The 20,568-nt window shown below is 38.0% G+C and overlaps 1 protein-coding gene across 1 annotated transcript in view; it reads left to right on the forward strand.

The window, feature by feature from the left end:
* The window catches only part of NBEAL1 (neurobeachin like 1), a 207,371-nt gene that overhangs the window by 99,974 nt on the left and 86,829 nt on the right, over positions 1 to 20,568 (forward strand). Inside the window, exons 16-25 of the mRNA XM_030803003.1 lie at positions 1,724 to 1,843; positions 2,761 to 3,064; positions 5,686 to 5,771; positions 11,995 to 12,084; positions 15,074 to 15,242; positions 15,682 to 15,815; positions 16,281 to 16,440; positions 16,548 to 16,650; positions 17,501 to 17,657; positions 20,056 to 20,214. Of these exons, the coding sequence (XP_030658863.1) occupies positions 1,724 to 1,843; positions 2,761 to 3,064; positions 5,686 to 5,771; positions 11,995 to 12,084; positions 15,074 to 15,242; positions 15,682 to 15,815; positions 16,281 to 16,440; positions 16,548 to 16,650; positions 17,501 to 17,657; positions 20,056 to 20,214 (1,482 nt within the window). The remainder of the gene's footprint in view (positions 1 to 1,723; positions 1,844 to 2,760; positions 3,065 to 5,685; positions 5,772 to 11,994; positions 12,085 to 15,073; positions 15,243 to 15,681; positions 15,816 to 16,280; positions 16,441 to 16,547; positions 16,651 to 17,500; positions 17,658 to 20,055; positions 20,215 to 20,568) is intronic.

Here is a 20,568-nt window from a genome sequence, read left to right on the forward strand (position 1 = left end):
GTGGTCCCAGCCACTTGGGAGGCTGAGTTGGGAGAATCGCTTGAGCCCAGGAAGTCAAGGCTCCAGTAAGCTGAGATGGTGCCACTGTACTCCAGCCTGGGCAACAGAGTGAGACCCTGTCTCTAAGTAAGTAAATAAATAAATAAATAAATAAATAAATAAATGGAATGTTAGGATGTCTTAAGGTTTTCTATAAGTAAACTTTTTTTTTTTTTTTGAGATAGAGTCTTGCTCTTTCGCCAGGCTGGAGTACAGTGGCACAATCTCAACTCACTGCAACCTCTGCCTCCCAGGTTCAAGCAATTCTCCTGTCTCAGCCTCCCAAGTAGCTGGGACTACAGGCACATGCCACCACACCCAGCTAATTTTTGTATTTTTAGTAGAGACAGGATTTCACCATGTTGGCCAGGATGGTCTTGATCTCTTGACCTTGTAATCCGCCCATCTCTGTAAGTAAATTTAATTTTCAATTTCAATTTAAAATGAGATGGGGTGGGTGCTGTAACTCACACCTGTAAACTCAACAATTTGAGATGCCAAGGTGGGAGGATTGCTTGAAGCCAGGAGTTCAAGACCAGCCTGGGGTGAGACTCTCTCTACAAAAAATTAAAAAATTAGTTGGGTGAGGTGGCACGCACCTATAATCATAGCTGTTCAGGAGAATATTGGGGAGTTCAAGGCTGTAGTGAGCTGTGATTATGCCACTGCACTCAAGCCTCAGCTATAGAGCATGACCCAATTTCCTAAAAAAGATTTTTTAAAACAATGATAAAATAAAATGAGATGATAGATTGTTTCGTGGTTTTTTTTTGTTTTTTTCTTTTGAGACAGAGTCTCGCTCTGTTGCCAAGGCTGGAGTCCAGTGGCGCCATCTCAGCTCATTGCAACTTCTACCTCCCGAGTTCAAGCAATTTTCCTATCTCAGCCTCCTGAGTAGCTGGGATTACAGGTGCCTGCCACCACGCCCGGCTAATTTTTGTATTTTTCAGTAGAGGTGGGGTTTCACCATGTTGGCCAGGCTGTTCTCGAACTCCTGATCTGCCCACCTCCCAAAGTGCTGGGATTACAGGTGTGAGCCACTGTGCCTAGCTGATAGGTTGTTTTAAATAATGCGTTTGTATTGTTTTCTAAAATATAAAATGCTTCTCATTTTTAAAAATGATTCTAAGGAATACTAAAGCTTTGGAAATGCAGAAAAGGTATTGTTACAATTGTGTATATTTTATAGAATATGCTTACGTGCTTTTGTACTACTATGGAAAAAATTGTTACTTTGAGAACATCAATTTAATTAACACTTAACTACGTTTAATCTTTTTTTTTTTTTTTTTTTTTGAGACGGAGTCTCGCTCTGTCGCCCAGGCTGGAGTGCAGTGGTGCAATCTTGGCTCACTGCAAGCTCCGCCTCCCAGGTTCACGCCATTCTCCTGCCTCAGCCTCTCTGAGTAGCTGGGACTACAGGCGCCCGCCACCACGCCCAGCTAATTTTTTTTTGTATTTTTAGTAGAGACAGGGTTTCACCGTGGTCTCGATCTCCTGACCTCGTGATCTGCCCGCCTCGGCCTCCCAAAGTGCTGGGATTACAAGCGTGAGCCACCGTGCCCGGACTTAATCTTAATGTTCTACTATTTGTACAAATTATAGAGCAAAATTCTGAAAGCATTTGTCATTCCAAAGACATAATATAATTTTATCCTTTTAAATGTGTGTTTCACTTTATCAGCACAACATAACTATTGTCCATATGCCTGGAAAAAGGCCTTTTGGTCAGAGCTTCGTCTATATCTATGACAATGGACAACAGAAGGTTTCTGCCCCTCTCAGATTTCCTGCCATGAATGAAGTAAGTATATCCAACCTACTCTTTACAGGCCCTGTTGATTGAGAATTCTTGAAATGTTTTAGTTAAGGTAGAAGGTTATGTTTATTGTAAATATGTGGCCCCAGATTTTAAAGTGTTTTCTATGTAGTAAGACTCCACACATTAATATTCAATTCTGTCAGCCTGTCATTATTAGATGAAGTCAGACAATGTGAAAAAAGGAAAACATTTAAGGAAGAAACAAAGGCTTGGAAAGAAAGACCTATAACAGGAAAGCAAAAGAAATGAATAGAGCAGATCAATCTGTCGTTTAATAAAAGCTCTCTAAGTATGTGAAATACGTAAGAGAATATTGTGATGGACTCTTCTAACTTGATTATAATTGAAACAATAATGAAGAAGCTTAAAACCTTCATATTTTAGTTAGGTATAAAATAGAGTTTATATATTGAAGTGGTTCTCAAAGAACACTAGAGGGCCTTTTCTGAAGATAGTGGAATAGAGTAGATTATTTCTCAAGTCCTGGGATTCAAGTAATTTCTTGTTGGTTTTCATCTCAGTGACCATTTCAGGATAGTTTGTGATTAATATTTATACATCTTAAAGAGAAAAAATAGTTTTCTCTATTTTCAAAAATAGTAAAGTTAAAAAAGTTCTTAATCATATACACTTTAAAAATTCAAAAATTACCAAAGAATATAAAATGAGTCATAAAAGTAATGCATCCAAATTCTATAGGCCAAGGTAATTTTGCTAATAATTTCGTAAGTATACACATGCATGTACACTTCATGATTTGGTAAAAATAAAACTGCTTCCACTTTTATTTTCAATTTATTTATTTGTGTAATTTTATGTACTATTTTATTGTGTAATTTTATGTTAAATATGAGGATATATGTTAATTAAAATTGTGTAATTTTTTTGTTTGTTTTTAGCCCTTTACTTCCTGTTGCATTGGTTCAGCTGGGCAAAGAACCACCACTCCTCCACCATCCCAAATCCCAGATCCACCTTTCTCTTCTCCCATTACCCCTCATCGGACATCATTTGGTGGAATTCTGTCATCAGCCTCCTGGGGAGGAACAGTTGAAAAATCAAAATTGATTACCAAATTGATATCAGCTGGAACCCAAGACAGTGAATGGGGGTGTCCCACATCTCTGGAGGGTCAGCTAGGATCTGTTATCATCTTTTATGAACCACTGCAACCTCCTCAGGTGAAGGCATTATATTTAGCAGGTAAGCATGTACAGTCATAATGCTTAAGCAAATTTAGAGGTTTTTTGTTGTCTAAATATATTCTGAAGAATATATTTCATGTGAAGAATGTATTTGTTTTAATTGAAGCTGAAAGGGAAGAAAAAGCCCCTCCACATACCATACTTTTTGTTTTGTAGGCATAAATAAAGCAAACCTTTGGGAAATATTTCACATATCATCCATAATACTGCCTGTATTTGTCTGCTAGGGCTGTCTTAGCAAAATACCGCAGACTGGGTGGCTTTAGCAACAGAAATTTATTTTCTCACAGTTCTGGAAGCTAGAAGTTCAAGATGGAGGTGACATCAGGATCAGGCTCTCACTTCTATATGAGAGGCTTCTCTTCCTGGCTTATAAGGTGGTTGCCTTCTTGCTATGTTCTCACATGGTCTTTTCTCTGTGTGCATGTGGACGGAGAAAGAGATCTCCTGTGTCTCTCTCTTTTTTTTTTTTTTTTTGAGACGGAGTCTGGCTCCGTCGCCCAGGCTGGACTGCAGTGGCGTGATCTCGGCTCACTGCAAGCTCTGCCTCCCAGGTTCACACCATTCTCCTGCTTCAGCCTCCTGAGTAGCTAGGACTACAGGTGCCCGCCACCATGCCAGGCTAATTTTTTGTATTTTTAGTAGAGATGAGGATTTAACCGTGTTAGCCAGGATGATCTCGATCTCCTGACCTTGTGATCCGCCCACCTTGGCCTCCCAAAGTGCTGGGATTACAGGCGTGAGCCACCGTGCCCAGCCTCTCCTGTGTCTCTTATTATAAGGGGTTCTCTCAGACTACGGCCCCATCCTGATGACTTCATTTAATCCCAGTTACCACTTTAAAGGCCCTATTTCCAATACAGTCACATTGGGGATTATGGCTTTAAATAGGAATTTTAGGGGGACATAGTTCAGTCCATAACACTGCCAGTACTTTTGACAGATTTTAATGAATTGATGAAACAAAATATAACCGTATCTCTAGAAGAAATTATATAACTGCTTCCAAAATCATGAGCCTTATTCCAAAACTTGTCATTTTTTCAACTGATACATTAATATACCTGAATAATTCATGAAGGTGGTAGAATTAGGGGACCTTGAATACGTTTGCAAACTGTTTTTCATTTTGTTTTTCTTTTGGCTATGATTTTAAACATATGTACTAATAGTTATTATTGGATCCTAACTACTTTCAAAATTATATGTATATTCTAACAGGATGTTCAGGAGTTAAGCTTTTAGGAGTGATGTAACTCTGCAGAATAGCTTGTTATTTGTCTAAATGTATTTTTTAGATTGCATGGGAATTTTGAGATGAATGGGATTGCCCACATTTCAGACTTTATATTAGAACCTTATCTTTTTTTTCTTTTCTTTTTTTTGTTTTTTGTTTTTTGTTTTTTTGAGACAGAGCCTTGCTCTGTTGTCCAGGCTAGAGTGCAGTGGCTGATCTTGGCTCACTGTAACCTCTGTCTCCTGGGTTCAAGTGTTTCAGCCTCCCAAGTAGCTAGGATTATAGATGTGTGCCACCACACCCAGCTAATTATTTTATTTTTAGTAGAGACAAAGTTTCGCCATGTTCACTAGGCTGGTCTTGAATTCCTGGCTTCGAGTGATCCTCCCACCTTGGCCTCCCAAAGTGCTTGGATTACAGGCATGAGCCACTGTGCCAGGCCTAAATGATCATTTTTAATGGTTCCATATTTCCTTGGATTCAAGACATGTTATTTACTTAGGTTGTTTATAATTTATTTCTTTTTTTTTTTTTTTTTTTTTTTTTTTAGACAGAGTTTTGCTCTTGTTGCCCAGGCTAGAGTGCAATGGCACGACCTCGGCTCACTGCAGCCTCCGCCTCCTGGGTTCAAGTGATTCTCCACCTTCCAAGTAGCTGGGATTACAGGCGTCTGCCACCATGCCCAGCTAATTTTTTAGTATTTTTAGTAGACGTGGGGTTTTTACCATGTTGGCCAGGCTGGCCTCAAACTCCTGACCTCAGGTGATCCTCCCACCTCAGCCTCCCTAAGTGCTGGAATTACAGGTGTGAGCCACCATGACCATGCGTGGCCAGATAATAATTTTTGTTTGTTTTTGTTTTTGAGACAATATCTCACTCTGTTGCTGAGGACAGAGTGCAGTGGCACAATCTCAGATCACTGCAACCTCTGCCTCCCAGGCTTGAGTGATCCTCTCACCTCATGAGTAGCTGAGACTACAGGCACATGCCACCACCTCTGGCTAATTTTTTATATTTTTTTGTAGAAATGGTGTCTCGCCATGTTGCCCAGGCTGGTCTCAAACTCCTGAGCTCAAGTGATCCACCTGCCTCAGCGTCCCAAAGTGCTGGGATTATAGGCATGAGCCACTGTACCTGGCTGATAATAGTTTTTTAATACTATATAAAAAAATTTTCTGTAATGGAAATTGATTTATTTCCCAATTTTTATAGGTTTTGGATAAACTGGAATATGGAAACAAAGTAAATTTTAGCTTAATGGGTTTCAGCTGTGTTGTTTGAGTAGCTTGAAACAGCTTAATTTTAAATTTTATTCTGATAACACAGAACCAAGGAGACCATATATATTCAATGGTGTGTATATGTGTGTAAATAATTTTCAGGTCCAAATTGTTTAAGCCCTTGGAAGTGTCAAGAGTCTGACATGGCCGACCTGCCTGGTAACATCCTTCTTTACTACACAGCAAAGGTCAGAGTAAATCTGTGAACTGTCCATCTAGTTATAACTATGTTGTGAACTGCAGTTCCTTTTCTATTCCTTTTGGCATTTCATTGGGTAATTAAAAGGAGGAGTTTGAATTGCCGTCAAAATAATCATGAATTTTCAAAGGAAGGTGAGAAGCAGTAAAAATTAAGGTATACCTCCTCCACGAGGGTCCAAATATTATCATTATGTCATCCCTGTGGTACTAATGGCAATAGTTACAGTTGGAAGTTGTACCGATGAATTGACTTCAGTAAGTGAAATTGTTTGTATTTGTATTCTCATAGTTTACTAGAAGGAGAGATGAAACAGAATTGTGCTCAGTTTTTTTAAATGTGATATAGCCAAAAATTAAAAAAAAAGAAAGAGAAGAAAAAATGTTCACTTCAAAAGGAGAAAATGGACGGAAGGCACAGTGGCTCACACGTGTAATCCCAGCGCTTTGGGATGCCCAGGTGGATCGTTTGAGGCCAGGAGTTCCAGACTAGCCTAAGCAACATAGCGAGACCCCCGTCTCTATAAAACATATGAAAAATGCAAAAAAAAAAAAAAAATAGCCAGGCTTAGTGGCACGCGCCTGTAGTCCCAGCTACTTGGGAGGCAAAGCCGGGAAGATCCTTGAGCCCAGGAGTTTGAGGCTGCAGTGACCTGTGATTGCGCCATTGCACTCCAGCCTAGGCAACAAAGCAAGACCCTGTCTCAAAAAAAAAAAAAAAAAAGGGCCCAGCACAGTGGCTGTGGCTCATGCCTGTAATACCAGCACTTTAGGAGGCTGAGGTGGGCGGATCACCTGAGGTCAGGAGTTCGAGACCAACTTGGCCAACAATAGTGAAACCCGTCTCTACTAAAAATACAAAAAATTAGCCGGGCATGGTGGCAGGTGCCTGTAGTCCCAACTACTTAGGAGGGTGAGGCACGAGAATTGATGGAACCCGGGAGTCAGAGATTGCAGTCAGCTGAGATCGCCCCACTGCTCTCCAGCCTGGGTGACAGACTGAGACTCCATCTCCAAAAAAAAAAACACCAAAAAGAAAGTAATAAATTATTATCATGCACCAGCTGGCTAAACTAGAAAAAGATATACAAAAATGTATAATCTCGGCCGGGCACATTGGCTCACGCTTTAATCCTGGCATTTTGGGAGGCTGAGGTGGGCGGATCACGAGGTCAGGAGATCGAGACCATCCTGGCTAACATGGTGAAACCCCATCTCTATAAAAATACAAAAAATTAGCCGGGCGTGGTGGCGGGCGCCTGTAGTCCCAGCTACTCGGGAGGCTGAGGCAGGAGAATGGCACAAACCCAGGAGGCAGAGCTTGCAGTGAGCCAAGATTGTGCCACTGCACTCCAGCCTGGGCAACAGAGCGAGACTCCGACTCAAAAAAAAAAAAAAATGTATAATCTCACAAAACCAAAACATATTCTGAGTCCATGTAACATTGAGTATGGTGGAAGCAATTAATATTTTTGCTGTTCTTTTCTTCCTCCCAGTTCTTTTGTTTCTCCCAGTTCTTTTGTCTTTTTTTCCTCAGTCCTTGCTGACCTCAGTTGCTTTTATTAGATAAGTAAAAGGAAAAAGGACTTTTTTCTACTCCACCAGCCCACACCGTTTTTTTGGAGACAGGTTCTCAGTCTGTTACCCAGGTTGGAGTGCAGTGGTGGGATCATGGCTCACTGTGGTCTTGAACTCCTGAGCTTAAGTAGTCCTCCCACCCTCAGCCTCCTGAGTAGCTAGGACTACAGGCATGTGCCACCATGCTGAGCTTTTTTTTTATTTTATTTTTATTTTTTATAGAGACACAGGGTCTTACTCTGTTGCCCAGGCTAGTCTTGAACTCCTGGGTTCAAGCAGTTCTTCCACCTCAGCTTCCCAAAGTGTTGGGATTACAGGAATGAGCCACCGTGTCTGGCCTTACTTTTAAATATTTATTTTTTGTATCTGACCTAATAAAATTTGCTTATTAGTTTTATTTTCTCCCTTCTTTTTGCTGTGATACATTTCAAACCTAGAGAGGAGTCAAAAGAATGGTAAAGTGATATCCTATATACTCTTCACCTAAATTAAGCAATTACTAATGTTTTACTGTATTTGCTGACTTTGTCTCAAATCATTTGTGAAAACAAATTGACATAGCTATCAAGACACTTCATCCCTGAATATCTCTACATAATCATCTACCTACCTAAGAAAATGGCCCATAATTCATCTAATATATACTCTGTATTCAAATTTTTCCAAAAATATTTGTATAGCCTTTTAGAAATGAATCCTGGGTCCAGTCAAAGTTTATGCATTGCATTGGTTATAATGTCTCTTGAGTCTTATATTTTTGTTTGCTTTGTATAACTTCTTTTCCCAAAGATACATGTTTGTTTAATATATCTTACGTTATTTCTTGGCAAGAATTATATCTTACACCTATTTTCATTCTCCGCTATATAGCATAGATAGCTAAGAAATAATTGCATATAATCCAAACAATATATTTAGTGGCAAGTTCTGGATGTGTGACAGCCAACTTTTTTTTTTTTTTTTTTTTTTTTGTGAGACAGAGTCTCGCTCTCTCACCCAGGCTAGAGTGCAGTGGTGCAATCTTGGCTCACTGCAGCCTCTGCCTCCCAGGTTCAAGCGATTCTCTTGCCTCAACCTCCCGAGTAGCTGGGATTACAGGCATGTACCACCACACCTGGCTAATTTTCGCATTTTGGTAGATGGGGTTTCACCATGTTGGCCAGGCTGGTGTTGAACTCTTGACCTCAAGTGATCCGCCCACCTCAGCCTCCCAAAGTGCTGGGATTACAGGCATGAGCCACCGCACCAGGCCTGACTGGTCTTTTTGACATTATGGTCATCATATTCTTTTTACAAAGTAACTTTGAATTTGTTAACATTAAGGCTGGATTTTTTTTTTTTTTTTTACCATTGAAAGTAAAAAATTCTATACTACCAAAAAATAGCTATTGTCTTGTTTTTCCCCAAGAAACTTAATATGACTATTGATAAATACAATAAAACAGATTACTGAAGGAATGTTTCTGTAAAATGTTGCTATGTCGTGAGACAGGGACTCTATAGTTAAATAAATTTGGGGGACTGTTGGGTTCTATTTTTTTTTTTTTTAAAGACAGGGTCTCACTCCCATTACCTAGGTGGCTGTGCAGTGGCGCAATCACGGCTCGTTGCAGCCTTATCCTCCTGGGCTCAAGCAATACTCCCACCCCATTTTTTGATTTTTTGTAGAGACAAGGTCTCACTATGTTGCCTAGGCTGGTGTTGAACTCCTGGACTCAAGTGATTCACCCACCTAGGCCTTGCAAAGTGCTAAGATTACAGGCGTGAGCCACTGCATACAGCCTGTTGCTTTTTTTTTCTTTTTTTTTGAGACGGAGTCTTGCTCTGTTGCCAGGCTGGAGTGCAGTGGCGTGATCTTGGCTCACTGCAAACTCTGCTTCCTGGGTTCAAGTGATTCTCCTGCTTCAGCCTCCTGAGTAGCTGGGATTACAGGCATGTGCCACCACACCTGGCTAATTTTTTGTATTTTTAGTAAAGACGAGGTTTCACCATGTTGGTCAGGCTAGTCTCGAACTCCTGACCTCAAGTGATCTGCCCACCTTGGCCTCCCAAAGTGCTGGGATTACAGGTATGAGCCACCGTGCCTGGCCCTGTTGCATTCTTTATATCCCTCTTGGAGGTTAGTGATACATTTTTTAAATTCTGCTATAAAGAAACCAGTTTACTTTTGTTTTGTCCTACTGTTTCACCAGGTATTTGAGCATAGAGCATATTTTGTTATTATAACTTAGTTATTAACAAATGCTAGTTTGGGAAAAGCTGCTCCAGAGGATTTTTTAAATAGTCAACAGTTTTTTATTTTTTGTACTCATTTGTAGGAGGTATTTAGTCATCCATTTGCTTAAAATTTATTGAATGTCTTCTTAGTGCCAAGAATTATGCTATACCCTTAGGATACAAAGATAAATAAATTAAAGTCTCTGTCTGTAAGAAGCTTACAATCTAAAGTAAAATAATTTTTTTAAAAAATGAGTTCAACATAACTTTATGAGCATTTATTTTTCTTTTTAGCTACCATTTATGGGGTGTTAACAATATGTTAAGCACTATGCTAAGTGCTTCATGTGTATTGTTTCACTTAATCTTCACAAAAGCCCTGAGAGGTATATGGTATTATCTGTTATCTTTTCTAAGCTTTAGTTTTCTGAAGCTCAGTAAGATAAGTAACTTGCTTAGACTCATAATTCTAGTGAATCCTGGAGTTAGAACCCAGCCTGTTTAATTTATATCCTTAACTAATATACAATATTTCTTTGTTGGAATAATGTACAAAATAATAGTGAGGGTACAAATGAGGAGTGGTTTATTATTCCAGGAAGCTAGAAAATCATAAAGAAGATGGTATCATTTGTGTTTTAAAAGACAAGGTTGAGCAGGGATGCATGGTAAATATCACCTAAAAAGGCATAGACTGTAAAACTGGGTTCTACATGTATTTGCGTATAGGACACTGAGCAAGAGGAGATGAGACTAGAGAGCAAGGTCACATTATAGCAAACCTTCTATGTCAGAGTAAATAATAGGCAATGGATAGAATTTTTAGCAGAAGAGTAATGTTATCAGGTTCGCATTTTAGAAATGGTCTTAAGCTGCAGTGTGAAAGTTGGATTGGAGGAATGGATTCTAGAGGCAGTCATACCATTAGGAGATATTCTGTTAAAACAGGTTATAGATACGGTTTTTAGTTACAGACTAAAGTAGCGACTGGAGAAAGACATGTCTGTCTCTGAGATGGTTAATGTTTAAGTATTTGTTTTATTAAAGCAATTTTTCTCAATTGTTTAAGAGGAAAGCAGTAGCTACATCATGTGTGCTAAAATTTGTAGGTTTACTTTCTTTTGGAATGGGGATTAGATTAGATTCAAGGATGCTTCATTACCTGAAAATTCAGATTGAATATGAAGTTAACATGCCTTTACGAATGGAGGTTAGCAAATAACTTTGTTTCTAAAGTTACAGACTAAGCTCTTACTCTGAATGCAGCCAGAATTGTCTGGCAACAACATGAGGGAAAATAGTATCTTATGCCTGTAATTGTATTTTTATATCATGATTTTTTTTTTGGTTCTGTGGTTTATCTCTCATTTTAATCACACGTTTTATGTGTATGTTGAAATTGTGCCTAGGGAAGTGCTAATGGAAGTAAAACATTGAATTTTTTTAAAGCCAAAAATCTATTTTCATATATTTGTTTGAAAGAGAAAAATTTAAAAACTGTGACTGGCGAGGCCGGGTGCAGTGGCTCGTGCCTGTAATCCCAGCACTTTGGGAGGCCGAGGTGGGTGGATCATTTGAGGTCAGGAGTTCGAGACCAGCCTGACCAACATGGTGAAACCCCATCTCTACTAAAAATACAAATTAAGCCAGATGTGGTGGCATACCCCTGTAATCTCAGCTACTCGGGAGGCTGAGGCAGGAGAATTGGTTGAATCTGGGAGGCAGAGGTTGCAGTGAGCCAAGATCACAACACTACACTCTAGCCTGGGCGCCAAGAGTGAGACTCTGTCTCAAAAAAAAAAAAAAAAAAAAAAAAAAAAAAAAAAAAAAACCTGTGGCTGGTGAACAAGTTCTAGCTATAGCTCATCTGTCAGACGACAAGTAGCAGTGACCTACTTTTCTAAATTGGTGCTTTAGAATCTGATTCCTGATTCTTTCTTTTTTATTTTTATTTTTATTTATTTTTTGAGACAGAGTCTCACTCTGTCACTGAGGCTGGAGTGCAGTGGCACCGTGTCGGCTCACTGCAACCTCCGTCTCCTGGGTTCAAGCAATTCTCCTCCCTCAGCCTCCCGAGTAGCTGGGATTACAGGTGCCCACCACCACACCCGGCTAGTTTTTATATTTTTAGTAGAGATGGGGGTTTTACCATGTTGGCCAGGCCGGTTTCGAACTCCTGACCTCAGGTGATCCACCTGCCTCAGCCTCCCAAAGTGCTGGGATTACAGGCATGAGCCACCACACCCAGCCCTGATTCTTTCTTTTAAAAGAGAACAGCAATACTAAAATTCACATTATGGGCGTCTTATCTTTGACTATCCTATATTCCTTTTTGTATTATGGTGAAATGTTCTACATGTGGTTAAATTTATGTTTTGTTCTAATTGGTTGTTTGCCATATTTTTCTTTTATTCTTAGGCCTGTAAAAATTCAATCTGTCTTGATTTATCTACTAATTGTTTGCACGGAAGATTAACAGGAAACAAAGTAGTGAACTGGGACATTAAGGTAAATTAATAGTAAATGTTGGGCAACATCTTACATAAGTTTACTGATACTCTTATTAAAGATTTTGTTTTCAAAGCACTGCCAGGTTGATCTGAATAATAGATCTCAGTTAAAATGTTATGCAAACATACAATTTGAAGGATAAACAAATGCAAAGTTAAATGACTAACGTAGTTGAATGACTTTGGTTTGAAATGTAGTTACCTTTGTGCGCAGCAAGTCCTTGGATAATGTCGTTCATTATAAAGTCAGTGAGAAAAAAATTGATTCTTGGCAGGGGCAACTGTCTGTGTGGAGTTTGAATGTTTTTGCCATGTCTGTATGGGTTCTCAAATCTTATTTTCCTTTTTCATTGGCCTCATATTTATGTCACAGCTGGAACTTTGCTTCCATCTAGGGGCTTCTACTTACTTTCCAAGACCAAACTGCTCTTATTGGTATCCCTAGCACTTTATTATTTCACTTACCATGGCAAATAGGAACTGCTTGGTTAATGCTCTAGTAGTCCAAAAGAACTTTCAAGGAAGGGTCACTGCTTTTTTCTTTTTTTTTAACCAGTTCCTGGTACAAGGTTATGCAACAAATAAGTGTTGACTGAGTGATTAAATTAGTAAAGGTTGTTTAGGGTGAGAGAGGCTTAATTCTTAAATATAGTGTTTCCTTAAATGATATTTTAAATAGAAGTTATAACCTAAGTTAAAGAAATATAAAAGATAATTATAAGAGGACTTGCTGGTAAATCAGGGAAATAAGAGATAATTATAAGAGGACTTGCTGGTAAATCAGGAAAAAAAAAATTTTCCAATCAGTTAACACCAACCAAATACATTATTTCAGTGAAACAGAAATCATTAAGATAATTTCGCCTATGTAGAAATTTGTCTATCAATTAGTGTTAATTTCATGTTATTCATGGTATATAAAGCATTTTTCTTCTCCTTAATTTTGGTATAAGAACACTTGTTCTTTTTCTTTTCTTTTCTTTTTTCTTTTTTTTTTTTTTTGAGGCAGAGCTTTGCTGTCGCCCAGGCTGGAGTGCAGTGGATCTCGGCTCACTGCAACCTCTGCCTCCCAGGTTCAAGCGATTCTCCTGCCCCAGCAAGTAGCTGGGATTATACGCACCTGCCACCACGCCCAGCTAATTTTTATATTTTTTAGTAGAGATAGGGTCTCACCATGTTGGACAGGCTGGTCTCGGACTCCTGACCTCAGTTGATCCGCCCACCTTGGCCTCTCAAAGTGCTGGGATTACAGGCGTGAGCCACCATGCCCGGCCAGAACACTTTTTTAATCTGTTACCATAGTAAGATTTATGACATGATTGACACTTCATAAGTTAACTTTTGCTTTACTTGTAAGACTGGTTTTACAAAGCTGATTCCATGTGGTATTTTATATATAGAAATCTGTTTATATGTGCCATACATACCTGAAAATCAAAGCCTTTTTTTGTGGCCTGAGTTACAGCTATGTGGATTATTAACTAGTTAGACTTTTGGCTAATGTGGAAATCAAAAAGCAGCAGATTATCAAGAGAAAGACGTATTTTTATACTGTAGCCAAATCAAAGACCAAAAAAGTTAAATGACAACTGGTAAAATAATATTTGCCTTCCAAAAAGTTAATTTACTTATTTATACAAAGAGCTCTTCAAAACTGGTATGACAAACAGTCAAAACAAAGTAGAAGATATGGGGCCAGGCACAGTGGTTCACACCTGTAATCCCAGTACTTTGGAAGGCCATGGCGGGCAAATTGCTTGAGCTCAAGAGCTTGAGACTAGCCTGGGCAACATGGCAAAACTTTGTACAAAAAATGCACTCGTTAGCTGGGTGTGGTGGCACATGCCTGTAGTCTCAGCTACTTGGGAGGCTGAGGTGAGAGGATCACTTGAGCCTGGGAGGTCGAGACTGCAGTGAGCTGTGATCAGTCCAGTGCACTCCAGCTGAGTGACAGAGCGAAACCCTGTCTCAAAAACAAGCAAGAAAAGCCCAACGAAGTAGCAGATATGTAGGATGAACAAATCCAGAAATCTAATGTAACACATGACGACTATAGTTAATAAAATTACGTTTTATTAGGGAATTTTGTTAAATAAGTAGATTTTAGCTGCTCTTGTCACAAAGTAACTATGTGAAATGATAGAAATGTTAATCTGCTTCACTATATATAGTAACGATTTTATTATCTATGTGTATACTACAACATGTTGTAAACCTGAAATATACGCAATAAAATTTATTTCTAAGAAAGCAAGCAAAGAATATGAAGAGGTTGTTTGAAGACTTAAGTTATGTCCACATGGCAATTCAGAACACTTTAATAATAATAAGAGCAAACCTTGTATGGTATAGACTGTATGTCAGAGACTGCACTTTTTATATATTAGCTTACTTAATCCTTGCAATACTTTATGAAGTGGGTGTTACTATTATCCTCATTTTACAGACAAAGAAACTGAAGCCAGTGATATTAGTAACTTATCAAAAGATATAGAAAATATTTTATTAAGCTACCCAAAATATCCAAAACTTTGAACTTTGGCTGAAATACCCTCTCTACCTTTTTGTTAACTAAAAGTCGAGGAGTCAGTCATATTTCTACCACCAACTGCATTTTTTTTCATTATTTATTCTCTTGTTTATTATGCCTAATTGCCTAGTGACAGTTGTTTTTCCATTGTTGGAGTTACATTATAAAGTCCACTTATGGGGCTATGTTTCATTTGCCTATGTTCGAAATCCCTAAACTTTGGAAAATGAAGGTGGAGTAAAAATGATCTGGCCTGATCTCTCTTCAGTTTTGATTATGGTGACCCTTGAGGCTACCCTGTAAAGCATCTTCCTACACAAAAATTCCTTCAGCTTAGGTTATCCTCTACATTGCTTAAAGGTTTATCTAGCAAATTATAACTTCATGCATGTGAAGATATTAAATGACAAAATTGTCCTTCTTTTATAAGATTTAAACATTATAATTTTCCCTTTAGGATATCATAAACTGCATAGGCGGGTTAAATGTACTCTTCCCTTTATTGGAACAAATCAGCCACTTTAGTGAAGGACATATTCCTGAAGAAAAGAATGAAAGCACAGTTCCTGAATCAATAACACCTGTTGAAGGAGATTGGCTCGTATTGACTTCCACAAAGGCCTCAGGTATTAAGATGAAATTAACACAAAATAGTCATTGAGAAATTTGAGAATTAATTGAGAAATAGATGAAAATGTTTTACTGTCATTAGGAAGAAACTTAACCATTTGTAGCTGTAGCAGTTGTTTCTACTTTTACTAATATCATTCAGAAAGTTTATAATACTTTCATCAAAAAACTACAGATTAATCTCCAGTATCCTTAGTTTATACTCTTAGTGGAAATATGACCACATTGTTAAATTTGTGGTAGAGAAAATATATGCACATAAATATACAATATCGTAGTTGCTGGTTTTTCTGATTCTACTGTACAATAGAGCGTTGGAAGCCGACTGCTGAACCAGATTTCTACTTTGTGCAACAGTGTGCATTAAGATACAGAAAATGTGATATAAAAGTGATTAGAGTAATTATGATAATTAATATGTTCCTGATTCCACAGAGTCAAGACTAGAGAGAAACCTAGTTGCAACATTTATCTTGATTGTGAAACATTTTATTCAGAGACATCCTATCAACCAGGACAATCTTATTCACTCTCATGGAGTTGCAACTCTTGGTGCTTTACTTCAGAAGGTGAGCCAGTCTAACATTGTGTTGATGTAACTAATGATTGTGATTTGCAGTTGATGTTGGGATTTTTTTCTTCCTAATAAATATATTTTTAAAGATTATTACAACTTGAATTATATTAGTGGATATAATTTGTTTCACAGGCGTCTTTTAAAAACTTGTATGGAATCATCTTATACAAGAAATACCTATTTTATGTAATAGTGTATAATCTTTGATGTATACAACCTTGTTTGATAGCTTTGATATTTGGGATGTTGAGAAATATAAGACTATTTTAGGAATATGACACTAGGAGAATATACTCTGGTATAATATCAGAAAAACCAATACTTAAGTTTTTGTTTTTCTAATGTGGTTTTTTCTGTTTTTACACTTAGTAGATGTTCTGATTAATGATTTAAAATTATAGCTTAGTGACAGTTATTTAAACTGAACTATATGAAACCTTCTTCTGTTTGGTTTCAGGTGCCAAGCACCTTGATGGATGTTAATGTATTGATGGCAGTTCAGTTACTAATTGAACAAGTATCATTAGAGAAAAATATGCAGCTCCTGCAACAAATGTATCAATATTTACTCTTTGACTTTCGTATTTGGAACCGTGGAGATTTTCCCTTTCGAATCGGTGAGAGCAGGCTTTCAGATAAAAATTTTATAGTTGTTTTAGAAATTTATAACTACCTATTGACTTTATTTTAGCTGTATTACTTACCATTGAACTTTTTATTTTAGGTCACATACAGTATCTTTCAACCATCATTAAAGACAGCAGGAGAGTTTTCCGAAAGAAGTATGGTGTGCAATTTCTCCTAGATACACTTAGGATTTATTATGGGTATGATGCCCTTGTTCCTTCTCAGTTTGATATATTGTTTTCTGTCTGCTACTTGACTGGAATGTGTAGACCGTAGACTTTCTCTTTACCAGCGATTCTAGTATGTTTTACCTGGAAAGAGGTAGGATAGAGTGGAGGTTAAAATGATGAACAGTGGATCACATACACAGGGTTTGAATCTGGCTTTCATTAATTGTGCAACTGTAAGCAAATTACTCAACTTCTCTGTGCTTGGGTTTCTTCATTTTTGAAAGGAGATAAGAAAACTTACCTCCTTTGGTTGTTTTGAGGATTAAATTAATTAGTTAATAATGTAAAGCACTTATTATGTCTGCTATGCAGTGGGTGTTGTATTCACATAAGCTATTTTATTCACTGAAACTCTTAACTCAGAAAATTTTCCTTAAAAAGAAAAGCAACCCAAAGTTACTATGAATCTCAGAATTACATGGAAATATTTTTTTAACACTATGACTTCTTTTATATAGAAAATATAGAAATGTAAAAATTAGGCTGGGCGCAGTGGCTCACGCCTGTAATCCCAGCACTTTGGGAGGCTGAGGTGGGCAGATCATGAGGACAGGAGTTTGAGACCAGCCTGGCCAACATGGTGAAACCCCGTCTCTACTAAAAATACAAAAATTAGCTGGGCGTGGTGGCGTGTACCTGTAATCCCAGCTACTTAGGAGGTTGAGGCAGGAGAATTGCTTGAACCCAGAAGGCAGAGGTTGCAGTGAGCCGAGATTGTGCCACTGCACTCCAGCCTGGGCAACAGAGCGAGACTACATCTCAGAAAAAAGGAAATGTAAAAATTAAAATTTCAATTCTTATACTTTGTTTTGTCTTTCAGGAATGGTTGTAAATATAATGAACTGTCTCTAGATGATATTCGAACAATAAGGACTTCTTTGTATGGACTAATTAAATATTTTCTGTGCAAAGGTGGATCTCATGAAGAGATACAAAGTATTATGGGGTACATAGCTGCTACTAATGAAGAAGAACAGGTATTATGCCTAAGATAAATCTACTTTTCCTTTTTAACATTTGAGTTGCTACATCATCTTCTGAATGTATGTTTGTGTCTAGTTAAATATTTTGATAGTAAAATATGTGTAGTGTCACATTCAATATTATGCACTTAAGAAGTAAATTTTATCTTTTTTTTTTTTTTTCTGAGATGGAGTCTCGCTCTGTCACCCAGGTTGGAGTGCAGTGGCACGATCTCGATTCACTGCAACCTCCAACTCCCAGAAGGAGAAGTGGTTCTCCTGCCTCAGCCCCCTAAGTAGCTGACATTACAGGTGTGCACCCCCACACTGAGCTAATTTTTTGCTTTTTTTTTTTTTTCCAGTAAAGACAGGGTTTCACCATGTGGGTCAGGCTGGTCTTGAACTCCTGACCTCAAATGGTCTACCTGCCTAGGCCTCCCAAAGTGCTAGGATTACAGGCGTGAGCCACCATGCCAGGCCAGAAGTAAATTTTATCTACTAACTAAATTTTTCATAAAATAGGTGACAGTGTAATTTAATATTTCCAATTAGCTAGAAAATTTAATATATGGAAATGATTGCTTTGTCTGGCAATTCTGAAGCCTGTTTTCATAGCCCACATGGTGTATGTTTACCTATCATCGAAGTTATCATCAAAGTTAGTGGGTAGATTTCTTTCCTTTTTTTTTTTTATTTTTTATTTTTTGAGACAGTCTTGCCCTGTCACCAGGCTGGAGTGCAGTGGCACAATCTCGGCTCACTGCAACCTCTGCCTCCCAGGTTCAAGCGATTCTCCTGCCTCAGCCTCCCGAGTAGCTGGGACTACAGGCACGGCACGCACCACCACACCCAGCTAAGTTTTGTATTTTTAGTAGAGATGGGGTTTCACCATGTTAGCCAGGATGGTCGCGATCTCTTGACCTCGTGATCCGCCCGCCTCAGCCTCCCAAAGTGCTGGATTACAGGCGTCAGCCACCATGCCCAGCCGTTAGTAGGTAGATTTCTAACATAACCTTGGTTCATAAAATGTTACATAAAGAGTAAATTATAAATATGTGTCTAGTTTTACGTACATTATCCCATTTAATCCTCAGAACTACCCTTTAAGTTAGTGGTTCTCATTGTTTGGCCCCTAACCAACTTTACCTGAGAACTTGTTAGAAATGCAGATATACTACTGATTCAACTGCTGAACCAAGCCCTCCAGATTATTCTCGTGCACATGGTAAAATTTGAGAACCACTGCTATAACATATACAGACCAGGAATTACTTTTTGCATGTACGCTTTTGGAAATTTATATTCAGAGAGATTATGTGACTTAAAAAGTCACACAACCGATAAACCTGAAACTAGAACCCAAATGTTAAAAAAAAATTTTAGAGCCATTTTTGTGCTCTTCTGGTATAAGCTCTGCAATACCACAAATTTAAGTAGAATTATGTTGACTAGGCTATTTTGCCCTCTATATGTAATATTTATTAGTGGTTACATGACTTCATTATCAGTATTAGATGAGTTAATGCAGGCTATTTTCCTATAAGGTTGGACCGCTTCAAAAGCTTCTCATTATTCCCATCTTATTTCGTGATAGCTGTATGTATGATTCATTGCCAACAATATTTTTTTTGGTTATTTCAGTTAAAGAGTTATTTGTTGAGGACTTACTGTTTACACACAATAATATTAGACATTACATGTAATATAATGATGAATTATTATTCTTTTAAGCTAATGGGGCAGGGGTCAATAAGAGAAGTTTACAAATAACTATAAACAAAGAAGAGTATGACAATATCTATAAGAGAGATACAAAGTTCTATGAGGTGTTTTCCAAGAGGGTTTTACATGTTGCAAAGACCAGGAAAGACTTTATGGAGGAGATGTCTTTTCATATGGATAAAAGAGGATAAATATGGGTCCAACAGGTAAATTTGAATAGTGAAAGGTTATACTAAAGGAAATTGAATAAGACAAAAGCATGTGTGGTTCCAAAGATATCAGAGGCCAGGTGCAGTGAGCTGGGTGGATCGCTTGAGCCAAGGAGTTTGAGACTGGCCCGGGCAGCATGACGAAACCCCATTTCTACCAAAAATACAGAAAATCAGCCAGGCATGGTGGTGCACACCTGCAGTACCAGCTACCTGGGAGGCTGAGGTGGGAGAATCACTGAGCCTGGGAAGTCGAGGCTGCAGTGAGCTGTGATCACACCACTGCACTCCAGCCTGGGTGACAGAGGGAGATTCTGTCTCAACAGAATTTTTTTAAAAAGACGTCATATCAGATATAGTGAAGTTAAGATAAAACATTAAAGTATATAGGATTTAATTAAATAACTTTTGTGGCTTATGACCTTATTTGTGCTTGTATATATGAATGTGGTGGTTTGTTTTGTGTTGTTTAATTTTAAAAGCTCTTTGGAATTTTGGATGTGCTCTTCAGTCTCCTACGTACCAGCCCAACTAGAGGTCAGCTTTTCTTACTGCTTTTTGAACCGGGAAATGCTGATATACTGTATGCATTGCTCTTAAATCAGAAGTACTCTGACAGACTAAGAGAAATCATTTTTAAGGTACAAACATTTCTTAAACATCTTTGTATTTTGGGGCGTTTGTGGGTATATGAATTTTCTTGCAATATATCCATTCTGTGACTATAAATTATTTTTATATCTATTTCTCTAAGATGTTCAACTTATTTTTATATGTAGTTTTTGTATTTCAGTTGTTTGCATATTAAAAAACTAATTATATTGTAATCTGAAAATCATCTCAGTGGAATATTCACTTTGTCATACCATCCTCAATATAAAACCTCTCATCTTCTTGACTTGGTGGGTCTATGTGGCAATTCAGAACATTTCAACAGCTAATAATAATAGCAAACTTTATGTAGCAACCACTGTATGTCAGGAACTAAGTACTTT

The sequence above is a fragment of the Nomascus leucogenys genome, chromosome 22a (genome assembly GCF_006542625.1).
Source record: "Nomascus leucogenys isolate Asia chromosome 22a, Asia_NLE_v1, whole genome shotgun sequence".
NCBI classification, from domain to species: Eukaryota; Metazoa; Chordata; class Mammalia; order Primates; family Hylobatidae; genus Nomascus; species Nomascus leucogenys.